The following is a 24,328-nucleotide window of genomic DNA, read 5'->3' on the forward strand; positions in this document are numbered from 1 at the left end:
CCAGGTGGGGTAAGAGAGGAGTAGAGGGGAGAATGGCCTCCGTCAACCTTCTGGTCACATTTCTTTTGATATAGCCCAGTATACAGCTGGCTTTCTAGGCTGCAAGTGCACATTGCCAGGTTATGCTGAGCTTCCTGTCCATCAACCCCCCTAAGTCTTTCTTCTCAGGGCTGCTCTCAATCCATTATCTGCCCAGCATTTATCTGTGCTTGGGATTGCCCTGACGCAGGTGCAGGACCTTTTACACTATCTCACAAACTTTTTCAGTGTATACACATGGAGGTACATCTGAAGGTAGGCACCTTCAGCTCTCTTCCATACCTATATTTGAAGGAAAGAAACTATGGCCTGCATCTTGTTTGGTCTTTACTTTCTTAATTCATCAGAATAGTCTATGGAAGACATGCATTAGAGTCCCTTGGCACCTCTGAAGATTGTTCTAACCTCCACCAGCACTGATTAGAGACAATGGAAATATGCTTTCTTCTGATTGTGGTACCCTATGACCCTCAGTCATATCCCATAGATACTTCTTTGAATATGCTAAAAATGACTGCATTGTAAATTAGTAGCAATGTAATTATTGTCTAGTAATTTTCCTTCCAATCACACCTTGGAACAACAGAAATGCTTAAAGTTCTTTCTGCTAAATTACCATAAAACCAACACTGCATTTATTATCAGTCGAATTTCTTATAATAAGGAACATTAAGATCTCTAAAACCTACCTCTGTTCATCAGCTTCCTTTCTGTGAGCCTTATTCTTTAATGCCAAACTCTTATTGATTAATTCTGTTAAAGTATTTTCCAGATATGTTTTGTCTTCTGGTTTCACTAGGCTTTTCAGCTTGGAGTACAGGTTTTCTATGTTAGCCTTTGCAGAGTTGAACACTTCTGGTTCCCACTGTGGGGTCTGATAGCCCTCCTCTGAGCCACTGAGCTCTGGTGCGGCAGACTGGACTTGAGTTTTGTAGTCCTCAAGCAACCTGGCAGCCCTCTGAACAGCCATGGTATAAAGCTCACCAGCCTTACATGCCTCCTCCAGAGTACTCTGAAAATGTTAAAAAGACACAGGAACAATCAAAAAAAAGCTACTGTGCTCCTCTGGATACCAGATAGTCTTCTCAGATTTTCACACCTGGCTGTCACTGAGACTAATATTCCCCGTAATTGGCCTGAGGAGGTGACTATACTCCGTAGGCAGTCACAGAGCAGTGCTGTAAGTATGGACTGACTGCCCTCAACCATAGGAGCAGGTCAAAACTAGAAAAGTCAATAGAGAAGGATGGCAGAACACAAGAGCTGCAAGATCCCTTATGGATATGGCAGTATACAATCTTATGATCCGTTCAGACAAGGAAAGCCCAAACATTGATGCTGTATTTGTTTATGGAGGGGATATCTCTGCTATGACTTGCAGAACTGCTTCAAGCTAAAGCCTCTTCTTGTATATATTTATACACAGAATAATGTGTGACGTGTGACTTTGCCAGCTACTGGATTCCCACATGGCAGAGAACTTTTGGCATTGTGCTTTCCACACAATACCCAAGCAGCAAAGATGTAGCACAGCAAACCAGGAAATCTGGCAGCAGGACCGTAAGTCCATCAGGGACACTGAGTTCTGCTCCCTGTTATTAGCTACTACCTTATATTTCCTTGTTTGTCCCCATGAATCTCTTGAGCAGTCAAGGCACAGGTTTTCTCGATCACAACACAATTCCAGAACCTTTCTGCTAGGAAAATTACCACTCTTTTGGTTTCCAACATAAATTTATCACAAACACTTTCTCTTTGTATTAACACTTCTCTTTAGCTTAAGCAGTCCTTTTCAATCCATTAAGTCTACCCCTTGCTTAATTATATCTCAGCTAGATTTCCCATTTGTCCACAGTTTACCAGCTTGAGCAAATTCACTTTTATTAACTGCTCTCAACACTCCTCATCCCTCTAACACCATCTGCTCTTTTTTAAGTGGACTTTACCTGACAAAAGCATCAAGAATCAGGTCAACCCTCCAACAATCCTTTATCAATGACTTATATACTTGTAATTGAAGCCCTGGATCCTGGTTGCCATTCCTTTCCTCACTCTTCCTGAGCCCTGATCCCATTGGTTTGACCCGTGCTTTACTCTCCTTGATCATTCCCAACTTATAAGCTTTTTCTTTACAGTAGAAACAACGAACTTCTGGGATTTTTTATCATTGTCACAGTTGAAAATGGTACATAAAATCAGTCCCAAGAATAGTCCCACAAAAATTGCACCCAGTCTCTCTTCAGCTCAATATTCAACTCAACCTTTTCCTTCCTCCCCTTTACTTTTCTTTTATGCAAATCCCCACTGCTTGATTATAATCAAATTGAAAAAAAACAATTTTTCTGGATCGTTATTTTCTTATCATGATTCCTATCATATCCCCCAACGCAGAGATGATCATGAGCCAAGGATATAAGTCCTGAAAATATAAATGCTAGTCACCCACAGATCATCTGATTATTGTGAAAAGACATAAAGCCATACCTTACTTTTATTAAATATACTTACAACACGGGCAGCAATGTCTGTCTTCAGCTGTATTCCATGATCTTGCAGTGTCTCTAATTTTGCATCTGTACCAGCAGCAATAGATTTTTCTTGTTTTTCTTCCCTCTCTTTTTCCATTACACATTTAATAGCAGAAAACTTTGCTTGGATCATATTCTGAATTGCTTCCCATCGTATTTTTTCATACTGCATTGTTTTTATATCTACCAGAAGTGGCTGCTGGAGCTCTGATTGAATATACTTTATGATGTGGGATAGATGCTCTGATTCATTCTGACTACCTTCCTTGTTTATACCCTGGAGACCAGAGACCAAGTTTTTAAGAAGCTGATTCAATTCCTCAACATCTTTCTCCAGGTTCTTTATTTCTTTCCTCTTAGATTCTTTGAATGGTGTACCAAAGACCTCATTTTTGTTTAGTTGATTTGCTGCCTCCTGGATTAAGTACAATATTTGTTGAACGGTCTGAAACAGAATCAGGGCAGATATAAGATCCTCAGCTGGAGAAGAGCTACAGCTATCATTTAGAATGTTAGCTTCTTTTCTTACAGTAGATATCACAGTCTGGATTTCATTTAGCAGTGCTTGAATCTCATCATATTCCCTAACAACATTATCAAAATGTATTATCTTCCCTTTAATTTTATTTTTAATTTTTAAAAAATTAGTTCGCAATTCATCCAGCTGCAGTGAGTCCCATTTTAGGCCTACACATTCAAAGATTTCTTTGTACTTCATGATTTGTGACAAATTGGATTGAAACACTATTACTTTTTCTTGAAGTGCCTTGCATTTATCCTTCACTTCCACCTGGGCACTTAGTAATTCATCTTCTTCCAGGTTAATTTCACCAGAATGCAGATCATCAAGATCTCTCTGCAGTAAAATTACTCCCTCAGCAAACTCTTTGTAGACAACTATCTTTCTTTCTACTTCATGAAGTTTACTCTGAATTTGCCTCTGTGTCTTCCTTGCTCTGTTCTTCAGACTTCTTAACTGATCAATCAAAAATAGTTGTTCAGACAGGCTCAGTTCCCCAGCTGTGACCTGGCTTTCTGTACAGTGGGATGAGATCAGCCCTTCTATTTCCTGTATATCCTTCAAAATCTCCTTTAAAATGGCTTGTTGATTGATTAACTCTGACCACGTGCTGCTTTGGTTCATGTCAGGCCTAGCAAGAATCTCAGCATTGCGAAGCTGACAGTGAACTTTTTCTACTTCTGCAATAAGTTTTTGCCTCTCCTCCAGCTGGAGCTCTAGGTGCTGTAATCTTTGAGCAGATTTTAAAACAAGAGCCTTGTATGAATTCTGCAATGTTTGTACAAGGAAGGTCATATCAGAGCTCTCCTCTGGCTTTAAGCTGGGAATGATGTGCTGGAGCCCATAATTCAGTGACAGAATCACAGGTTCTCTGTTTTGAACTTCTGTGATCAGAAGCTGACAACTTCCGATTTGTGATTTAACATTACTGGGAAAAAGTGCTGCTTTTTGATCAAGAGAGGACAGTGAATCTTTGACCCATGAAATATTTTCTTTCAGCTTCTTCATAATTTCATTTTTCATGAGAGCAGGACCAGTGACCTGAACATCCTCTCGAAGAGTTTGTTGTGCTGATAATGCTTCCAATTTGCTCTGCAAATCATGTATAGAGTTCTCCAAAGCTACCTTCTCTTGATCACTCCAAATTCTTTTCATCTGCAGTTCAATCCTTCTTTTTAATAGAGAAAGACCATGTTTAATGTCCTGTAGCTCTGTAGTCCAAAGTACAGGGTAATTGGCTTTTCCTGCAGCTGAAGAATGTAACTCTGCTTGTACATACTGTTCTTGTATCAGTCTCTGAATATCATGTGCTTTATCCATAAGCAGGTTAAATTCATCGATTTCTGCTACAACTTGATCATGCTTCTTTTGCACTGTTTGTTCCATGTGCTGCCACCATTGTTCCAGTTGCCTCATTTGGCTTTCAGTTAACACTTTATCCATGCATGTTAAATGCTGAGATAAACTTTCTTGCTGAGTCTTCAACTGGTTTAAGACATCTCTTTCTTTTTTTAAGGACTCTATGCATGCCTTAATTTTCTCCAGAAGAACTGTGTTGTTCATAGGGCCCCTGCCAAAAATATGAGTAGTGTTTTAGAATAACAAAGCAACTCCTAAAACATGGAATAGACACATTTAAAAAAAAAAAGTTATTTTAGTTTTTAGAAAATTATTCACTCACTTTATTCATTTAATCATATGTATCTCTCAATGCTCTCTCACAAATTTCCTCACCACTGTTTCAGTATCATTATTTCTTGCTTATTTGTACATCACTAGTTATTTATAGATAACTCTGCAAGAAAGGTATATTCTAATTTATATTCTCTAAAACTGCAGTATTTGTTAATTTGTGATTTCCTAAAGGAATGTAACCTCCCTTTAAAGTTATAATAAATAAAATTTTAAAAATCAGCAAAAGTGTTTGTTCATCTCTAAGTGAATTAATACTTTATGGTAATTTCTTATTTATGATGAAGATAGAGCTTAGTTATAAGAAAAACTTTAAAAATTCCCATTTATTCAAGAGATTATCTATTCATCTTTTATTTCCAGGAGTATTTTGAAATTCCCACCTAAAATACATTCAGCAGCTAGATTTTTATTTTTGTGAATCTCTGTGCTGTAAATTAACATTATTTATTTTAAAGATTTTAAAATTATTGTGATACATTATTGTGAATGATAGGCTAGTTCCATGTTTTGAAGGCTAATTCATAAAAGGTGCTAAATATTTTGTGTGCATCGTTACCTCTGAATTGATACCGTAGACTTACTTCCTGCCACAGAATTCTTCCCATCAAATAAGATTAATTTTCAGAGTAATGAGATATTTCACTCAGGAAAAAACAGAACTGATGAGTCCTTAAAGAAAAATTAGTATTTCACATCTACCATAATTTTAAAAAATTATTTTAATATGGCTTTTACATAGGTTTTGATCACAGCAACCATTTCTTTGTTTTGCCTAAAAAATAGAAGAGTTGATGTTGCTAAAGATTAGCAGAGAACCCCCCAAAATGCTTCTGTTTAAGGTTCTTAAATTTACAAACCAATGAAACTTCTCTGGGTACCCAATTATTAATGAGATGGATAAAACATCGTGTTCTTGCTGAGTATTATTCAGGCATGGCACAAAGTTCAGTCTAGGACCATATTTGTTCTGCAACCTATTATCAGAAACTCTCAATTATACTTACAGCTTTATGTTATCTTTTTCTGTTGACAGATTTTTCATTGAGGACTGTGCAGCAGAAAGATTTTTCTGGTACTCATTAATTAAACAGTACTGTTGTTGCTTCACTGCCTTAACAGCATCAAGTTCTTGAAGCAGCCTGTCCCAGCAGGGCACTGCAGAATCTGTGGTTTGCAGCCCTGCTCTGTTCGATCCTGTTGCATTGGGAAAAGCTTCTTGACTATGACACAAAGATTTTGCCTTCCATGTTTCCAGTTCAGCTTGTAAATTCTACAATCAAGCCCACCACAGAGAGGGGATTAAAAGAGGATCTCAAACCACTTTCAGCTTTCAACACAAAATACAGTTAAATACCAATATATCTACAAATATACACTTGTTCATTCACATGCAAATGAACATCCATGCCTGTGTACATCATGGAAGCACATGTGCAATCATAGATGTATCTACTACTGCACTCTAGAACAGCACTACAAAATATGGTATTTACATAGACATACTTGCATTAAGGCACAGTGTTTTTAGATTACCTGGTAGACATACTGACTAATCATGCAGTCAAACTTCAGATAGGATGATATGCAACAATTTCATTTTGCCCAAGTGAATCATAATTCTGTAAGTGTATCACTACATTAACAATGAGGAATGGCTTTGCACTTTCCATACCTCCAGCTCTTTTAATTGTTCATTTATAAGCACAATATCCAGTTCAGCCGCTTCATTTTTCAGCTCATTGACCTTTTGTTCCTCTTCAAAATATTCAGTGTTTATTTGCACCCCAGGAAGTAGCTCCTTCTGGACAACCACTTCTGCATCTGTGTCCTACAACACAAAACAGGATTCTTATTTCTGAAGGTCCTAAACCAGAAAGTTTTCTGATTGCAGCACTTGGCTTCACATGTTTAAGTCATGCCTAAATCCTACTGCAGCATCCTCCACAGCCTTTGTGGGTCAACCACGACCCAGAGGTTGGAACCTACACCACAACCACCCACCTTTGTGGTCACCCCAGCTTGACAGCACTGCTCAGCTAGCTATGTAATTCCTGCCCATCGTTTTAAATTTGAAATTCTGATATCCCCACCTTCAAATAACATTCTCCCTGCACCCACCTCTCCTACTGATATATTCACAGGTCTATCCTGTCTTTTTCCCCTCTTCCTTATAAATTCATAGATCTTTAGTCTCCCCTCATCCCCACATTCCTTCTGCTCAGCACATGCCTTGATACACTGATGCAGCCTTTACCAGGACCTTTTCTTCAGCTGTTCTTCACAGGGCAACTCATGCATGAAGCACAAAGCAACTCAGGCATGTGACACAAAGCCACGGCTGCTACTACAAATGCTATCTGACATCAGGGGTAAGACAAGAGTGCTAGGGAGCCATGTCTCAGCTGGGGTGGGGAGGAAGGGAATAGGGGGCTCCTGAACCAGACCCTGGCACATCAATTCCCACAATGACAGAAGGACAAGTCACTTGGGGTGTGCCAGGTTTAACAGCCCATCAGCTGAGCTGAGGTTGCCCAGGTGGATACTCTCATCTCAACTCAGTTCAGATGCAAAATGTAATCCTTTATATCAGCTTCAGCTATTGCAGACAACAATATAAATGAAATGTCACAGGCTTATTGTCACATGGCAATAACTTAAAAATCTTTCTGTGCTTACCTTCCCCCTATACCTGGTGTAAACTGTGATGTGTTTCACGTATAGACTTTGTGTGAGTGAATACATACAGATATACAGATGCAACTACAGTGTGAGCTTGTTCATAGTACCAACATATAAACGAGTAACAATGACATATTCTTGTTTGACAAATTTACTATATTGATACTTTAGATTATTTTACTAGGAAGCAGCCAGCTATCCCAGCAGCCATATCCCTTGTAAGCTATCACTGTCTCTGTCTCCCTGCTGGTCATGAGCTATCCAAAATATACCTGCTTCCAATTGTGCGAAACAGGTAGCACATTGTAGACATTATCAGAAAATAATAACTCTATTCATTTGAACTCTTTTGGTTCTTTTCAGTCAAAACTGAAGGGGAGCTCTCAAAAAATAGTCCATCAGAGAACTTTTTCATTTCTCTGTGTAAACATCTGCAACAGTTGTATCAATTCAAACATAAGATTTCATCTTAGGAAACTTTGGAGTGCCATTGAATTAAGTAAGCTGAAAAACTCAGGTAAGTTATCACAGAGTGAGGAGTAAATCCACTTTAGCAGAATAAAATATAAACACATCAAAACACACAGTAAAGTGTCCTAACACTAAGGAAAACCCCAGGCTTGCTGTGTAGACATTTTGCTTGTTCCATCATGTTCTCAACGTATATTGTGGCACTGCCTCCCCATATACACAGACATACAGACAGTATCATTCTCCCCAGACACTAGTTTTAATGTTTTCAGTATCATCAGATGGTTGGAGAGGGATGAAAAAATGAGAAGGTAAGAGCATGGGTGTTGCTAATCAGCTACTGTCTTTCAGGTACAGAGCAGCCAGGGCTCCACTGCTGACTCTTCACAGTGTAGGGCCAAGGGAAACTGACAAAACATGACTCTGGCTTCAGGCTAAGGCATAGCCCTCACTCAAAATCCTTTCTTATCCAATACCTTCCTCAGGAAATCAGCAAAACCTACATCCCTTTCTCTTTGCAAACCCCAAGTTTGTCATGCTTAAAGATCACATTTAAAACTGAAAATTAGTCAATCTAGAATAGAATAAAATATTTTCAGTTGGAAGGTACCTACAGCCATCACCTAGTCCAACTGCCTAAGCACTTCAGGGCTGACCAAAAGTTAAAGCATGTTATTAAAGGCACTGTCCAAATGACTCTTAAAAACTGACAGGCATCAACCACCTCTCTAGGAAGCCTGTTCAGTTTTTGACCACCCTCTTGGTAAAGACATGCTTCCAAATGCCTAGTCTAAACCCCTCCTAGTGCAGCTTTGGACCATTCCCATGCATGCTATCACGAATAACAGGGAGATCAGCACCACCCTTCTCCACCTCTCCTCCTCAGGAAGCTGTAGAGAGCAATGAGGTCACCCCTCAGCCTCCTTTTCTTCAAACTAGACAACACCAAAGTCCATAGCTGCTCCTAATAGGTCAAATCTTACAGCCCTTTCACAAGCTTTGTTGCTCTCCTCTGGATGCATTCAAGGACTTTTACATCCTTCTCAAATTTGTAAATTGTTATTCATTCGGCTTGAATTAATTCTCCTTTCTCTATTTCCTTTATTTTCTTATGCTGGATCACCTTGGATTTCAGTTTTCTGATCTGCCCTCCTTGTGATGGCAAAACTATCACAGCTAACGACAATAACATGGAAATAAGTTGCATTGATTAATAACTTAAATAGAAACTCTAAATATCATAAAGATTGATTATGATGGCTCTGAAAACCAATATTTCTCTTTTTGAACAGATCCACTGAAAAATATGGTGCGGCTAGCCCTTTGGATAAAGTTTGTAACTACCACGGACACAAAGCAGAACTACACACAATGGTCTCGATTTTGATGTGACAATAATTCCTCTTCTTTTACAACAGAACTTCAGCTGAAGCCCATGTGGAAACAAAAAAGGCAATGAGTGAGAAATTTAGCTTGAAATAACAGAATGTGGGTTACCTGATGTGCAAAAACTGAGGGATTAGGTTCCAGACTATCTCTCTCAGCTGCTGAAGATTCTGGGACACAACTCTTCTGGAACACCTTTTGTTGAACCTGCTCCAAGTCTTCTTTATATGACTGATTCTTGACATCACTACATTTCTCCTTTTTTGTAAGAAATGAAAAAAAAACCCAAACAAACAAACATACAAGTATTCAAAAAGCCCTAATCAAACCTGCTCAGTACTAATAACAGTGCTCAAGATGACAGAGTTACAAAGCCCGTAATTATAGGCAGATGAGGAAAACCACAGTTACATCTCTATTGTGGGCAGGGTTATGGCAGATGAAACCATTTAGAAGCAGCAGTGCTATAATTTTGTTATAAATTTGTAGAAAAAGTGCAGATATAATTCCTCTGACCTACGCTGTTCATCTTTCATTATTCTAAGCATGGACTGTGTACCCCTGGATACAGTCTTGAATGCATTTTTTAGAAGGTTTAGCTTCTTCCTGGGGCTCCAATCTTGTACTGTAGACAGACAGTCTGTGGTTATGACACCCAGCCAGGCAGGATATTCCCAGGGGCAGCCTGGGGATTTGCTGCATGTACATGCTAAGGTATTTGCTGACTGTAAGTTCTGCCCAAGTTTGTTTATCATATGGAGACAGATAAAATAAATCAGCCAACCACACAAACTAAAGAATGGCAAATCCTTACAGTATGACCATGGGGGAGAACACAGCATCAGGGACCTGTCCATGCTGCACAGATATCTCAGCTGGTGGCTACAATTTAGATGTACTGAAAGTAGCCAAGAACAGCCAGAATAAATGAATTTACCCTAATTCTCAGCCAGCTCATGGGTGCATACTGTGCTCCATCTTGTCACAAATACACTGCTTATATGCCTCTTAGGCTTTCTATGTCTAACACGAACTTAGCCTCTTCCCACTTATTATGGTTCCAACTCCTAAACGCTGTTCTAGTCTGTCAAAATTCCCCTTGTACCAGGGTGCACAAAACAGGACACAGCATTTCAAACGCAGCCTCATAAATGCAGAATATGTAAATTAGAAATCTAAATAAATGAGACTCAAGCACAATAACAGAATTCAAGGAAAATGGTAAGATGACCTCACAATACATACAGGTCCCTCAGAATGCAATATCCTCAGGAAGCCACTAATGAAGAAAACATAAATCCCTCCATATTGATTTTAAATGTACAGAAAAGGATTCAGAGGGTTAATGCATACTAAGTATACAGCACATCAGACAAAAATAGCTTGATGTAACTTGAGGTTTTCACTATTTATTAGAAGTATCCCCACTACATATACCCTTAGACTCAATCACTGTTGCATAATCTCCTGTCCAGTTACCTCTGCTGGATGGGTCGCCTTTCTTGTGTCATCACCTTCAACACCAACACCATTCTGATGTCTTTCCAATTCTGCTTCACCACCCTGAACTGCACTGTCCAGAACTTCATCTTGAACCCTACCATGCTTTTCCATACTTGGGCTCTCTTTATTGGCATCCCCCTGCTTTGAAAAATACAAAATGTTTACAACTAGTAAAAGCCACAGTCCAAAATCTGAGTTTACAAAGGAATGACACACTCCACAAGCCATCTTCAATTAACTTAATGAATGAAGGAAATGGCTGAGGTAACCCAAACTCAGAGTCTTTTAGCAACACCTGTTCAGTTCATTTTGCCATATCACGACCTTAATCACAATGAAGAGTTCCAGGAGAAACTGAACTGGAATAAGTGCTCACATGATTTTTAATACTGTCACAGAAGTTTCTATTTAGACACATTTGGCAACTTTTAACTACTGGTCTTGCTCCTTCTCCAGAAATGCCAGTACAGACGGTTTCTACTCTCATAATGTTGATGTTTCTATTCTCATAATGTTGATCTCTCCCTACTGCTGTTACCACTCCATGTTCAGGTCAGTGAGGAAGTTCTCTAAATTGTTCCCTCAGCTTTGTGCATGTGAAGTCGTTTACAGTGTGAATGTCTTTCTTTACGTCCCCTAAAGATCAGCAGTTCCAGGTCAGTGACCTCTCATTACATCTCATTTGTCACCACATAGTTGACCAAACTTGTTGAAATTACAGGTATGTTACAGGTTTTGCATCATGGAGAAAGCGCGTCCAAGCCCTGTGGGCTTACAGAGATCATCACATTGATCTCTCACACACTTCTCATGTGCAAGGCTGAACGGATAATTTGGAGAAAATACTTTATTATTCCCTTCATCAGATAAGTAAATTAAGTCTCTGTAAGACTACAAATTTTAAGGAATTACATATGCATTTCTAGTGGACAGACACACACGGATATATATACACTGACATGTATTGCAACATATTGGTCAAGCACCTGAACAGTCTGCCCCAATTTATCCTTGCTTTGACAGACACCCTGTAAAGGGCTGTCTGACAATACACTGTTTTCCTCCAAAAGTGGATCATTTTGCTTCTCTTTCTCTGGCATACTTCCATTTACATCTTGACCCTAAGAGAAATGATATCAAACAAAACCCACTTGTGTGACTGTAAATATTGTATTTTACCATTAAATCTCTGAATGGCAAAAATTGTTTTCTAGGAAAACAAACAGAACAAATATTGTGCTGCAGTTGTAAACAAGTCTTACTGGTTTAAAAGAAGCTCTCAGAGTTCTTTTGCAGAAGTGTATCTGAAATTTTCTCATCTATATACCTTCTCCCTCTGTGTCCTGATTAAAGATACCTGCTCTAATTAAGTGCAAGACAAAGCTGTACTACACTTTTGAACAGATACTACTGGCTTGTTACAGACTTCGTATAACAAGTTAAGGGAGCTCTTCACCACATCTTTGATTTTTATACACATGTACTTACAGGTTTAATTTCAATGAAATAAAGGATGCATCTGAGAGACAGATGCCTTTTTAATCTGTCTTCCACTGTCATAACTGTCAACAAATATACTCACATCATGCTTTTCCGAAGGCTCCTTTAACTCCAGTGCAGTCAGGCTCTCTTCTGCAGCAACAGGAGTATCAGAAGTGATCTGTATGTCTCTCTTCAACATTGTATCTGCCTTAACTTTCATCTGTATTTCAGTACCAAACTCATCTTTAAACTCAAGGGCTCCACTTGAAACATTTTCTTTCTTTTGCTTGACATTTTCAAGTTTCTCTTCCAGACTTCTGTGTTCACTTTGAAGTGTTTCAATCTCATCCTTACTAAACTTCTGTCCTGATGAAGAGGTGTTTTGTTTAACAGTTTCTGCTAAAACCGAAATCTTCTTTAACGTGTCTTCGCCTCTACTAAGAGGTCCTTGTTGTTCCTTTAAACACAAAGAAACATTTTATTGGAAAGTATCCTCACTCAATATATTTAATGTTAAGATCTAAAGTCAATCATTAAAATCATAAGCATTTGTTGTGAGCAACAAAGTGTGCTAAAAAGCACAGGCAGACCTATTTGCTGCAAAAGGTCAAATACTAAACCAGTAATTTTAGCGAGTCATTTTAATAAGCAGAGAACACCTGAAGCTATAAGCATCAAGACAAGATAAAATAATCAGACGGTATGCTGCGAAGTGTATGATGATCTTTCCAAGTTCTGAGCAAATAATCCCCACCTTCTCTTACTCCTTTTTCCTAGTTAGAGGTATAGCAAATACTGGAGAATGGGGAATTGCAGTGATCCATATCTGAGCTATTGTCTCAGCTTTCAGTAGCTCTCTATGCTCACAGCTACAAGACTTTGTTACCCAACCTGCCACAGTGCAAACGAATGTCTACTCATGTGTGAAGGACACTTCTTAAAAATGTTCACCAACATCTTCCTAAACTTTCTGCTCTGGCTAATTTAAAGACACCGACTAACACCAAATTTAATCTCTCTCCTAGTTATGCCCAGAGAGAAAACAAAAAAAAACCCCACAAAAATCAAACAACAACAGCAAAAAAACCCAAACAAAACAACAAAATTGAAGAAGCCTTGCTTGAGCTAGGACAATCCTGTCTTCAGTTCAGCTGACAATAAAAGTCCACTCAGTTCATTAAGACTGTGTTTAGGCCTACAGTTATCTTGATAAAATGAATATAACATATACTTTGTATTTTGGAAACATTTCTTATTTTTGGGGGGTTTGACACATTACCAGTTCTTGTTAATGATTGTCTGTACAAGCCCCTAGGACATTGACCCACTTTCTCCATGATGCAAAACATGGAGCATACCTGTGATTTCAACTGGGCTTGCTCCACTGATGTTTGCTCTGTTGCTGGACCTTCACAATCAGCAAGCTTCTCAGAGGGAGTTTTCGGCTCAGTGCTCAGGTCTGATACCATATCCTGAAACTGCTGGTGCTCTTGAACATGACTTTCTAATGTCTGCACTATGGTCTAGAAGCCAAGGAATTTCTAGGATTAGTCTACCATTAGCTCAAACAAATGTAATTTACCCACAGACTATTACAGCTTTCCCAGGACCTCAGCAGCACAAAAAACCGGCTTGCTATAAAATACATAGCTAACCGTAGGTGCACAAGAAATACCTGTCCCTCTTCCCAGCACATCATGGCCTCCATGGTGAACAAAATGCTCATTAGTAGCAGAAAGCAGAGGAATTTGCCCTCCATAATAATATACCTCTAAAAGTGATGTCTGCTACTCAAAATAGATTAAAGATTAGATGCAGAATGCCACACAGGGTGCAAAAGCAATTTGCGCTAAACTGGATGGAACCAATAACAAACAAGATGCAGAAAAAGCCATTCATCCTTCCAAAAGAAAAAAAAAAAATAACCAACTTATTATAGGAACAAATGCTTCATATTACAGCTATCTGAATTTGTTTATACAGGTACAAAATGTTCTTCGTACATACTGTGGTTTCATTTGTTTAAATTTATCCCTCTGCAAAGCACAAGGTGGTGAAAAAAATGATCTTCTGGTGCTCTTTTTCCTACGGGGGGAAGGGGAAATTCCCTGCTCTACAGAGGAAATTTCAACCCCCAGTTTTACCTATAAACTTGCCAACTGAATGACACTACAGGCAAACAGTGAGAGCTGCAATCAACAGGCATACCAATAATCCTGAAAGGAAAGAGAGGGAGGTTCCAACCTGTAGCTGGCTAAGCAGATTTTCATGTTGTTGCTTTAATTCCAACCATTCCAACTCTGTGAAGCAAGGATCCCCAGCATGACCCCGTAGGTGATCTTCTTGGCTTTTCAATTCATTAAATAGGGAAGTCAAATCTTCTGCTTTCTGCAGGAGGCTGGAATAATTTGTCAGCTGAGCTTGCTTCTCTTGTAAACCAGGTTGAAGGGCAAAACCTATCTCCTGTTGCTTTTTCTCCAGATTGGTTAAAGCCAGTCTCAGATCTTCTTTGCTTTGTTCATATTGCTCCCTGTTGAACTGAAGCTGCTCCTGAGGACTAAGAAAAAATACTGTGTTTATTAAAATTTTTTATTAATTTCTTAGAAAATGTCAAACTGAACAAGTCAATAATTAGACTGAACTTAGAGCATGCTGAATACTTTTTTTTCAGGTTTTAAATTATTGAAGTTATTGCTACTGAACTGGACAAGTGACTAACCTGCTTAAACCTTAGTCTTCTAAAGCCTTAGTTTCTAGCATCTGAGACATGACGCTCAGGCTTCGTATTTTTTCACTTTTCATTACAGCAGAAGTTCTGTTTAAAAACTACAGTATGGCTATGAATTCATTTTCTTTAACAACTTCTTATGACAGTCTCCTGAAAGGGAATGTTCTGTAGATGATACACATTGCATTAGTTGAGATGGGAGGTGCAGGAGTGTTTTAGAGATATAGACAACAAAACTAGCATATGGAATATGGGTCATGCTAGCACAACCCAGTGCCTACTTTCCTGACCTTGACATTGGACTGCAGATTGTGTGCTTTATGACCATGCATGCTGGCCTGCTGTAGGTGAACAAGTTGCATTTGCCCACAGGAAATATGCAACTATGATCAGTGAGACAAAAGTGAGATTTCTATGTTCACATTTAGTGATGAAACTCAGATATTTTCCAGATGGAACTTAAATGCCAACATTTGAAATTATGATCCCACACAATCAAATCCAAATAAATAAAGTCTGGTTATAATTCTGTAAAGTACATGAGGATAAGTGAGGACAAAAGCAAAGCTTAAGTGTTTCATTTTTTGCCCCTTATGATTCGTATTTTTTGGAAAACGAGAAATAAAGTGTTAGCCTCACATGTGTTAAGTACTCTTTGCTTCAAGTTCCCTATTCCAGCTTTGCACTGCTGCCATTACCATGTCACACCTGTTATTCATAGATCTGATCCTGTAAAGTCCTGAAAAACTCTTCAGATGTGCTCAGCACCCCATCTCCTCCCTCCAACACATTGTGAAGAGGGTGCTCTGCATTTTGCTGTATTGGATCCAATACAGCCAAAGCTCTACCTTTCTGAATGCCACTCGTATTGCTTGCACCAAGTGCTCAGTAATAAGGGAAGGCAACTGAATATTCTCAAAAAATACTTGTTTTAGTAATTCATTCCCTGGACGATTTTAAAGAAGCATACAGCAAAGTTTCCAGTGCTTTTACTTAAAGCTGGTTCAAGGAGGTTATGGCAAACAAATATCTTGAAAGTGTCTGTATGTGCAAGTTTATGTTCATGCAACACACCTGAAATCATCTGGTATGTTTTAAAGGATCAATCTGGCTCTCAGACACAGTTGCCACAGTGCCAGCAACACCAAAGTGCCTTTACCAGCTGCTAGAGCCAAAAAAGCCTCTCAGAAAGCCAGACTAAAATAGGCTTTAAAAACAATTAAAAAATCCCAACCTCCTGGATTTATCCCAAACTCTCTTCTGAAACAGTACAAATTTGTGAAAAGGTGGATCCCACCCCAATGCCTGGGGCACAGAGCATGGAAGGGCCACCACAGTGGCTAAATCAGTGTACCCTCACTGCACAGCCTAATGAAACAAGGAGCATTGGGTGCATATTTGTTTGGGTTGGTTTTGGTTTTTTTTCATTTCCTTACAGGAGTGGCTGAGCTACTTCAGTATCAAAAGCAAATCTGAGGCAAGCTGGGCAGACCCCATCAGCTGTCCTGCCACATCCCTAACACATCCTGGCTACATCCCCCACTTGACCTTTCAACCCAACACTGCAGAAAGCCAGTGATTTCTGTAGCTATCTCGTTCTGCCCCCAGAGAACACAAATCCAGTGGAACTGGTACAGGAAGAAGAGAACAAAGTCAGTATAGCAGAATTACCTCTTGGCAAATTCCACATTACCTTCTGTATTCTGTGGCTAGCTGACAGGTGCTTTCCCACTTGTGCCGGAGCTCAGAAATAGTCTGCTGAACTATTGGCTTTTTATTTTTTTCATTTCTCATTAAAGTTTCTCCTAGAGCTACCATGTGCTGTATTTTGGCCTCTCCTGCATCTCTGAGAGCTGTGATTTCCTGTATTAAACAAGAAGCAGACACAGTACATCCACAACTATTTTTGGGTACAAAATAGAAGGTACTACCAACAATTTGTTCACACTTTTGTACACTCCTGTTCAAGACAAAAGAATTCTCCTTCCAATATATTACATAATTGATTCATAGATGGACAGATCACCTAGTTTTAGAATGTCTGGGATAATGAAGCTGATATATTAATTGCTCTCTACATTAAAAAACCCCAAACCCAACCCACAGTATTGTGCTGATAAATAAAAAAAAAATGCTTCAAATCTTAGAGAAAGAGATTTGTCACAATGCCACCCCTTCCACGTGTAAAACCCAGCATCTTTATCCTAACTACTCAGAGAGAGGAGATACAGAAGAGGCCTGAGAGACCCACCACCCAGGCAGTGGAGCAGCCCAGCACAATGGCACTTCAGCACACCTGCAAAGCCATGAGACATGTCCCAGCTATAATACTGACCACCCACTTCACCTCTGGAACAGGCTATGATGGGAAGCTGCACAACCACCGGGTGCTGCTCCACCCAGACATACAACAGAGAATCTCATCTTATGTGCATAATAAACTACACAAAACCAAATCAATCAACCCATCCAAACACACTTCTCTGCCCCCAAATAAGTCCCAAAACCACAGGCAATCAGCAGGGACAGTATCTTTTACGCGGTAGTGACTCATAAAACTTTCCCCTGATATTAGCATGAACTATGAAGTGGAAAAGGAATACTTTTTACCCAATACCTTTACTTGATTAATCCTTTCGTCTGATGGCAACTCACTTTCCTGTGAATTCAGCTTATTAATAGCCTCCTCGAGCTTTTTGATCCAGCAAGAAACATCCTGGGCAAATTCTTCAAAATTCTGTCCTTCCACAGGAAGTCTCTCAGTATTCCCTGCCATTTCACTTACATGTGTTATCAGTGTCTGGTATCTACTAATAAGACCACTGGCTTCTGAAACAGTTTGATATTCTGTTAGCCCAACCTCCCTCAAGGAACTTGCAAGCTGAGCCATGGAGTCAAATGGTTTTCTGAAAAATACAAAAAATTAATAAACACCTATTTGCTGTGACAACAACTTCTTTAGAAGACAGTTCTTCAACAGAGACCAAAGAAAACAATACCTCTGCATTAACAGTGTTCTATACAACTTTTCAAGTTTTGTCTCATCGTTTTTAATCTCTTTCAGTTTTTCTTCCTGAGCAGTGAGCCATCCTTCCAAGACTGTACTGCTTTCTTCAAGGCTAAAGAGAATATAAATACAAACATAGGTCAAAATAAGAGACATTACATGACTAAAACCTGCTGATAGCAGTGTTTTGCTGAAAAAGTAACGTAATGTGCCTCATCATGCAGTTTTAAGCATAAGCTTAATTTTTAGTATCTCCGTTCATGTCACTGAGACTATCCATAAGCACATACTCCCATATAACACCGAGTCTGCTATGAAGTGAAAAAACACACAAACCATACAACAAAACACTCATTACCCTTTATGAAAATCCATCTTTAATAAAAAAGCAGGGTTGTTTGCCATTCACTACGGCTGTTTAATAATGAATCATTTTGCATCCTTTGTGATTAAAATGTCAGAAACTACATGAGTTCCCTACCTACTGAGCTTCTGGAGAGAAGCACCAAGTTCCTTTGCCCGTTTCTGACATCTGGAGATCAATCTTTGTAGTTCTGCTTCTTGATCTCTTACACGGCTGTTAAGGTGGTTAATGCTTGCTTTGGGCAAGTAATGCTTCACTTTATTCAACAAAGTTTTAACCTCTTGGATATCTCTGTCTTTACCTTCCGATGTTAGGAAGTGCTGAATAAGAGAATAAACACAAGATGCATCTGTCAAATTTTCTGTTGTATAATAGATACTTATGTTACAAGAGTTTTTCAATTCCTGTTATCTCCATAATATTTCCTTCCAGTCCCTGAAACAGAATATATGTTATTTGACAGTTTGCTGACGATTCCACTTGTAAATGGAAAAGTTGCTGTTTGCAAAATAAGGAGAAAGGGAGGCAGATGACTTCGATTTTCCTCTCTACAGTACAAATACACAGAGAAGAAATAGGCAAGCAGCATTCATATCTAGCACTGGCATCACTATGTCTTTTGCTGCTGCTTAAGTGTGATTGCTGCTCACAGATGTTGTGACTTTCCCTCTTTTCTGTTGATTCTGTCTGACTTAGAGTGAAAATCTGGACACAGAAAAGTGAATGCAATTTTTTCATATTTGAGTCAAATGGGAGTCAGAATTTCATTTTACTCTCCCCTATTTGATTTTCTGCATCTTTGCACACTGAAGTACTTGGTCCATTGACTTTCACTAACTACTGTCCTGTCTCTCACTTGCCCAGCTATGTCTGAACATGAACACTGATACTCCATTTTGAAATAGTTTATTTTCAATCTACTTACTGACATAATGCTTTAAGTTACAAGAAATGTTCTTTCAGCCTCAAGTTACAAAACTACTGTAGATGAATTTGCTCCCAAGAACAGTCTGCTGTGTAAAAAATAAAACAGAGTACAGTCAACTTTAGAAATTTGAACATTTTAATACTTTACCTTTAGCCTCTGCAGTCTGTCTTCCAGTATCGGTTTTGTTTCCAAGGGGTCAAAGCAGTCCTTCAAAGACAGCTGAGTGCTGCTGAACCAGTCATTAAAATTCTTGCATTGACCTGAAAAAAGCATACATTCCAATTTTCTTCATTAACTGTATTGTGTAAAAGAAAATCCTATTTAACATGAAGATTTCAGACAATATGGAATTACATTTGTCAGTGCTACTGTCAAAGGTTGCTTTGCACACTAGGACTCGTGACAAAAAATGCTGTAGCTCATACTTTTTTTTAATTGGCAATAAACATAACTGTTCATTTGCGAGGGACAGTGTCCGTCCCAAGTTTGCCTACTGGCAACTCTTAGCATTTCCACACAAATAAATATCACTCAAAAACTATCTGAAGATGAGACTACCTTTGGGCCTAATTCTACACCTGCACAACCCTGTATCTGTATAAAACTAAAAATTACCTAATAATGTTATTCATTCTCATAACTAAGTTTAAGTAAAAAATGACTGGAAAAAATGAAAATATTTTGATTTTTGTATTTTTTTCAGGTAATGTTCTGACATATTTTCCTGAATTATATTTATATTTACCTATTTTATTACATGTGAAAATAAGAAACAAAATACTTTGATTCAGACTGAGTGGTTTTTTGGAATCAAAAGCCATTTTTATCCAAATCTTTATCTTGTTCAGAACCCTGAAGCTGTTTGAGCTATTGAAGCAGTTTCAGACACCAAGCCAAGAATAAATTAATTGTATAACCTTTAAGAGATTATGACGGTCAATACAAACCTATAAACCTATGTAAATGTGAAATATGTTTGCTTACGGTTCAGAACACCAATAAAGTGATCTTGAAACACATGTTTCTTCTTATTAAATAAATCAGTGACACATTTAAGCTGCTTATTTAATTCATCCACATCAGGACAATCTGTCTCTTCTTGGAGTAATGTCACATAGTGTTCTTGCTGCAGAATTTTCTGGTGTATCTCCTGAATATAAAAAAAAAAAAAGGACAACTGTTACAAAAAAAATGCTGAAGTGCAAGCAGAAGTTCCCTGTACAGAGCTGCTGTCGTACCAACCGGGGTTTTGCAAAAGGATTTAGTCCTGTCTATGTGCCAAAATAATTTCTGAAAGTATACTGAATTAATAAGGCAATCAAATAGGTAAATACAAGCACTAAACTCTCCTTGAGCAGTATGTATACATCTGTATGCATACATAATCACACATATAGTCACCCTTGAACATTTTGGCATCACACAAAATAGGTTTGTGACGTTCACAGTAATATAGTATGTTCCAGAGAATATAATATTTAGAAACTATAATGCCTTAGCTGCCACAGGTATTATTCTACCCCTAAATGCCTTTCTCTGTAGGTCAAGTCCCTGTGGGTTGAAAAACAACTTGGAGGGAGCTTTAAAAAGCATCTTTCTTCCAATGCCTGTGATTTCACGGCCCCAAACACTAGCAGTCTGATGCTCAGAATGTGCATAATCCACTCCTCAACAGAAGGCTTAAATCTTGCCAGCCTTCAAGCTCTAATCAAGAAGTAGCTTTATTCACCTCTATCCCTGCTGCAAAGAGTATGAAAAGTTGGCTCAAATTGTCTACTGGGAGCTTCCCTTGCACAAAGAAAACCTCTGTGTGTTACCCAGTCTTGGAAAAGATATAACCTAGTACCCCCCCTACTGCTTCAACCTACAGTCGATAGTACACTGTTGTCATGCCCATCACTAACTCTTTGCAATAGCTGCAAGGATTAACTAACTACATCTGATAACATCTAGTGAAAACAGGCCTTCTTTCATGCTTCTGGCAGCTTAAGAAAATATTCAAGCCAGGCTCTTCACCTGAATTATTCTAGCACTTTACAACATACATAGGAGAAACACTTATGAAGTCTTGCCCAGGAGAGAAATAATGAACAAAATTATAAAAGATGCATAATTTGTGGCACGCTACCTCTAACTTAGTAAAGATCTCTAAGGTGTCAGAAGGAGATAAAGCTTTTAAAAGAGATTCAGTCATTCCAATCTGTGTCTTGGCCAAATCAAGGTCTCCTTTTAGTTCTGCTGTATTCAAGCTGAGTTCGCTGGTCCCCCTCTTCGTTGACAAGAGCTCTTTTATTAGCTCCATTTTTTGCACAACAGATGATCTGATGACCTTAAAATTGAAAACAAAACATAGTTAAGAAACCATAGCAGATTGATGTCCTAGAATATTACTGAACTCCATGACAGACTTAAAAAGCAATAAAATTACCTGAAATCCAGATATTTCAATCACAGCTTGTTTCAGTTTCTTTCTCTCCCACTCCACAAATTGAAAAATAATAGTATTTAAGCCCTGTTCTTCCTAGCATGGCTGATTTCATCTTTATTTGTGATGTCATTTACTGGTGCTGCTTTACTAACAAATTTATTTGTCAGTCTACCCTCAGGTGGATGACGGCCTTACCTGCACTTTGGCTACCATGAAAAAGAGGGTGCCAGCTCTCCCTGTAACACACCTCCCTGCAGTGATCCCACTAGGGGAAATTCCCCATGCTGATCCAAACAACAGGCAAGGAGAGCAGAAAGGCGGGGAGCTCTGGCTCAGACCAGTCACAAGGAACAATAGGTCCTTAACCTTGTCCTTAAGGCTTGCGCAGATTTGCAAGAGACAGCAACTCAAGGGCATCTGGTGCTCTCAAGGAGCAGTGTGCATGGTACAAGGTTGCCGAGTCCTTTCCTAAGCTCCTTAGATCACTTTACCCAGTGAATCTCCTCTGAGTTCACTGCTTGCTGAGGATAAACACAAATAGGCAAACCAGGTCAAGCTCAAGGTGCATCTGACGGACACTGGAATCATGTGTTTAGGGAACTGGTACAGGATAAACGTAGGCTAACGTGGTCTCAAGCAGTGGAGAATAAATTTATTCTTTGCTGTGTGAAGTTAACACAAAAAGATGTAGATTTCCTTATAATATCCCAAAGGAAAACATCACAGGAAAACACCACTCTATGCAAATAGCTACATGCTACCAAGCTACCTTATGCCGTATCCAGATAAAGGTACAGTTTAAAACAGTCAGCATGCTGAGTTACTGGGATCACCAAAGGGATGATGAGGCCCACTGTTACTGGCCAACAGCTAAAAGCCAGATATCACTCATATTGGCCTCTTTCAGCAGGTCTGCACAACAGTTGGGTCATGTCTAAGTTCCTAAAAGGCGCAGGACTGAAAGAGGCCTTTGTGTTTAAAATGACAGGTTTGGTTCTAACAGCTGTAGGAAGGCAACAAATGAAAAGTCGCTGCTAATAGCCAACAAAATGCTTCCAATTCTCTTTGGCTTGATTTAAGTCAAACCAAGACATGCTTGTGGCAAAGATGATAATAGAAGTACTGGTGTATTAGCTGTAAAAGTGCCTTCATACCTGTAGCTCCAGTGGAGGTTCATTACTATTTAGAAGTTCTTCTATCTCAGCCACTGTGTTATCAAATTTCTGCAGTTTCTCCTCTTGGGCTTGTAAGCATGCCTAAAGGTGGAAAAACACATTGGTAACTGTGTTTCCCCCAGATTAAACTTCCATCTTTCTCTTAGAAAATTACATGGCTTATATTGTGATTGTGCAATGCGGCATATAGAGCTTTCACAGCTAATCCATATCCTGATTTTCATTTTAATAATTCAGACTTCTTTTTGTGTCAGAGTCAGAAACACTGTTTTGCAGGCAAAGCAGTTGTTAATGCAAATCTACCATAAAGTTAACAATAGTTATTATTTTATTGTATGATTACATTTATATAATTATTATAATAATATATAAATATATTATTATGAATATTTATTCTATAATATTCTATATTATTATTATATATTATTTTTATTGTAGAATAACTTATTCTATATTAAGCAAAATATATTTGCAAGAAAATAATCTTTAATTTTGTATTTATTTTTTGCTGCTACTAATAAAAAGGGATATTCTTAGACGTTTCAGCCTAGAACTGGCATCCTGATGATACACTTTGCTAGGGACTCGATAAAATACAAGTCATGCTCTAAGCACTTTTTTAATGTAGATCCTTTGTATATGAAAAGACCTCTACCTTTGAATGGACTTTGGAACAAGCCAGTAATGTGGAAGTAAAATACCAGGTTCAACTTACGAAACAGGATAGTCACGTTGTCTCATATTCCCAAACTGGTACTCCAAACTCCCTCAGGACAAAGTACTCTTTCTACAGCCTCTATACAAGCAATCATCAAAACCAGCTCATGTGCTGCAGCCCTTAAAAGAGTTCCCATTTGTGTTTGCAGACTTGCTACAGTGGAAAGCAGGACTTCTCTCACATTATTTATACTGAAATTATTTTTAAGTATACAGGCAAATAATTCATTACTCTTTTCTTTGGTGGCAGGCTTCTTGAAAGCAGGAGCACCAGTGTTCTGTTGAGTGGTCACAAAGGACCCTGGGTTGTTTTTTTTTTTGTAATTAACATTAATGTAGAGATGCTTCAGGATCAACAACAAAAGAAATAATAGTAAATGGATACATGAACCTGAGGTGCTCTGAGGTATTAAAAAAAAAAAAAATAGCAACACATAGAGTTCAGTTTTCTCTCCTCTATTCTGCTTTTATAGTAGCTCATAGGAAACATGGTTTCTCTCTCCCTTGCCCTTTTCTCCCCTCTGAGAGCCATCCTCTCGCAAGGAGCAGCAGAGGAACCTTATCGCAGCCACTTCCAGCACAGCCCTTCCTAAGCACCAACAGAGGCGTGCTGGGGGCATGGTCACATCATGCTGGGCTTGAGCAGTTTCCAGGTAACAAAATGGCTCTTAAAATGCA

General features: G+C 38.7%; 1 protein-coding gene across 4 annotated transcripts in view; it reads right to left on the reverse strand.

Annotated features, from left to right (window-relative positions):
- Positions 1-24,328, reverse strand: part of SYNE2 (spectrin repeat containing nuclear envelope protein 2) — a 185,554-nt gene that overhangs the window by 101,635 nt on the left and 59,591 nt on the right. For 2 of the 4 annotated variants that reach the window (XM_061464199.1, XM_061464198.1), the window contains 18 exons: positions 22,913-23,014; positions 21,459-21,659; positions 20,315-20,480; positions 19,478-19,590; positions 18,520-18,722; positions 18,031-18,150; positions 17,649-17,937; positions 16,725-16,894; positions 14,548-14,860; positions 13,662-13,826; positions 12,404-12,760; positions 11,808-11,942; positions 10,798-10,959; positions 9,430-9,576; positions 6,455-6,610; positions 5,787-6,052; positions 2,548-4,657; positions 729-1,051 (listed from right to left, as the gene is read on the reverse strand). In XM_061464199.1, the coding sequence (XP_061320183.1) occupies positions 729-1,051; positions 2,548-4,657; positions 5,787-6,052; positions 6,455-6,610; positions 9,430-9,576; positions 10,798-10,959; positions 11,808-11,942; positions 12,404-12,760; positions 13,662-13,826; positions 14,548-14,860; positions 16,725-16,894; positions 17,649-17,937; positions 18,031-18,150; positions 18,520-18,722; positions 19,478-19,590; positions 20,315-20,480; positions 21,459-21,659; positions 22,913-23,014 (5,498 nt within the window). Of the gene's footprint in view, positions 1-728; positions 1,052-2,547; positions 4,658-5,786; positions 6,053-6,454; positions 6,611-9,429; positions 9,577-10,797; positions 10,963-11,807; positions 11,943-12,403; positions 12,761-13,661; positions 13,827-14,547; positions 14,861-16,724; positions 16,895-17,648; positions 17,938-18,030; positions 18,151-18,519; positions 18,723-19,477; positions 19,591-20,314; positions 20,481-21,458; positions 21,660-22,912; positions 23,015-24,328 lie in introns of all 4 variants that reach the window. The other 2 variants (XM_061464197.1, XM_061464196.1) reach the window with 2 other exon arrangements.

Source organism: Pezoporus flaviventris, unplaced genomic scaffold (assembly GCF_033815535.1).
Source record: "Pezoporus flaviventris isolate CSIRO_AGI_PZ_B2104156 unplaced genomic scaffold, CSIRO_AGI_Pfla_v1 ptg000036l, whole genome shotgun sequence".
Taxonomy (NCBI): Eukaryota; Metazoa; Chordata; class Aves; order Psittaciformes; family Psittacidae; genus Pezoporus; species Pezoporus flaviventris.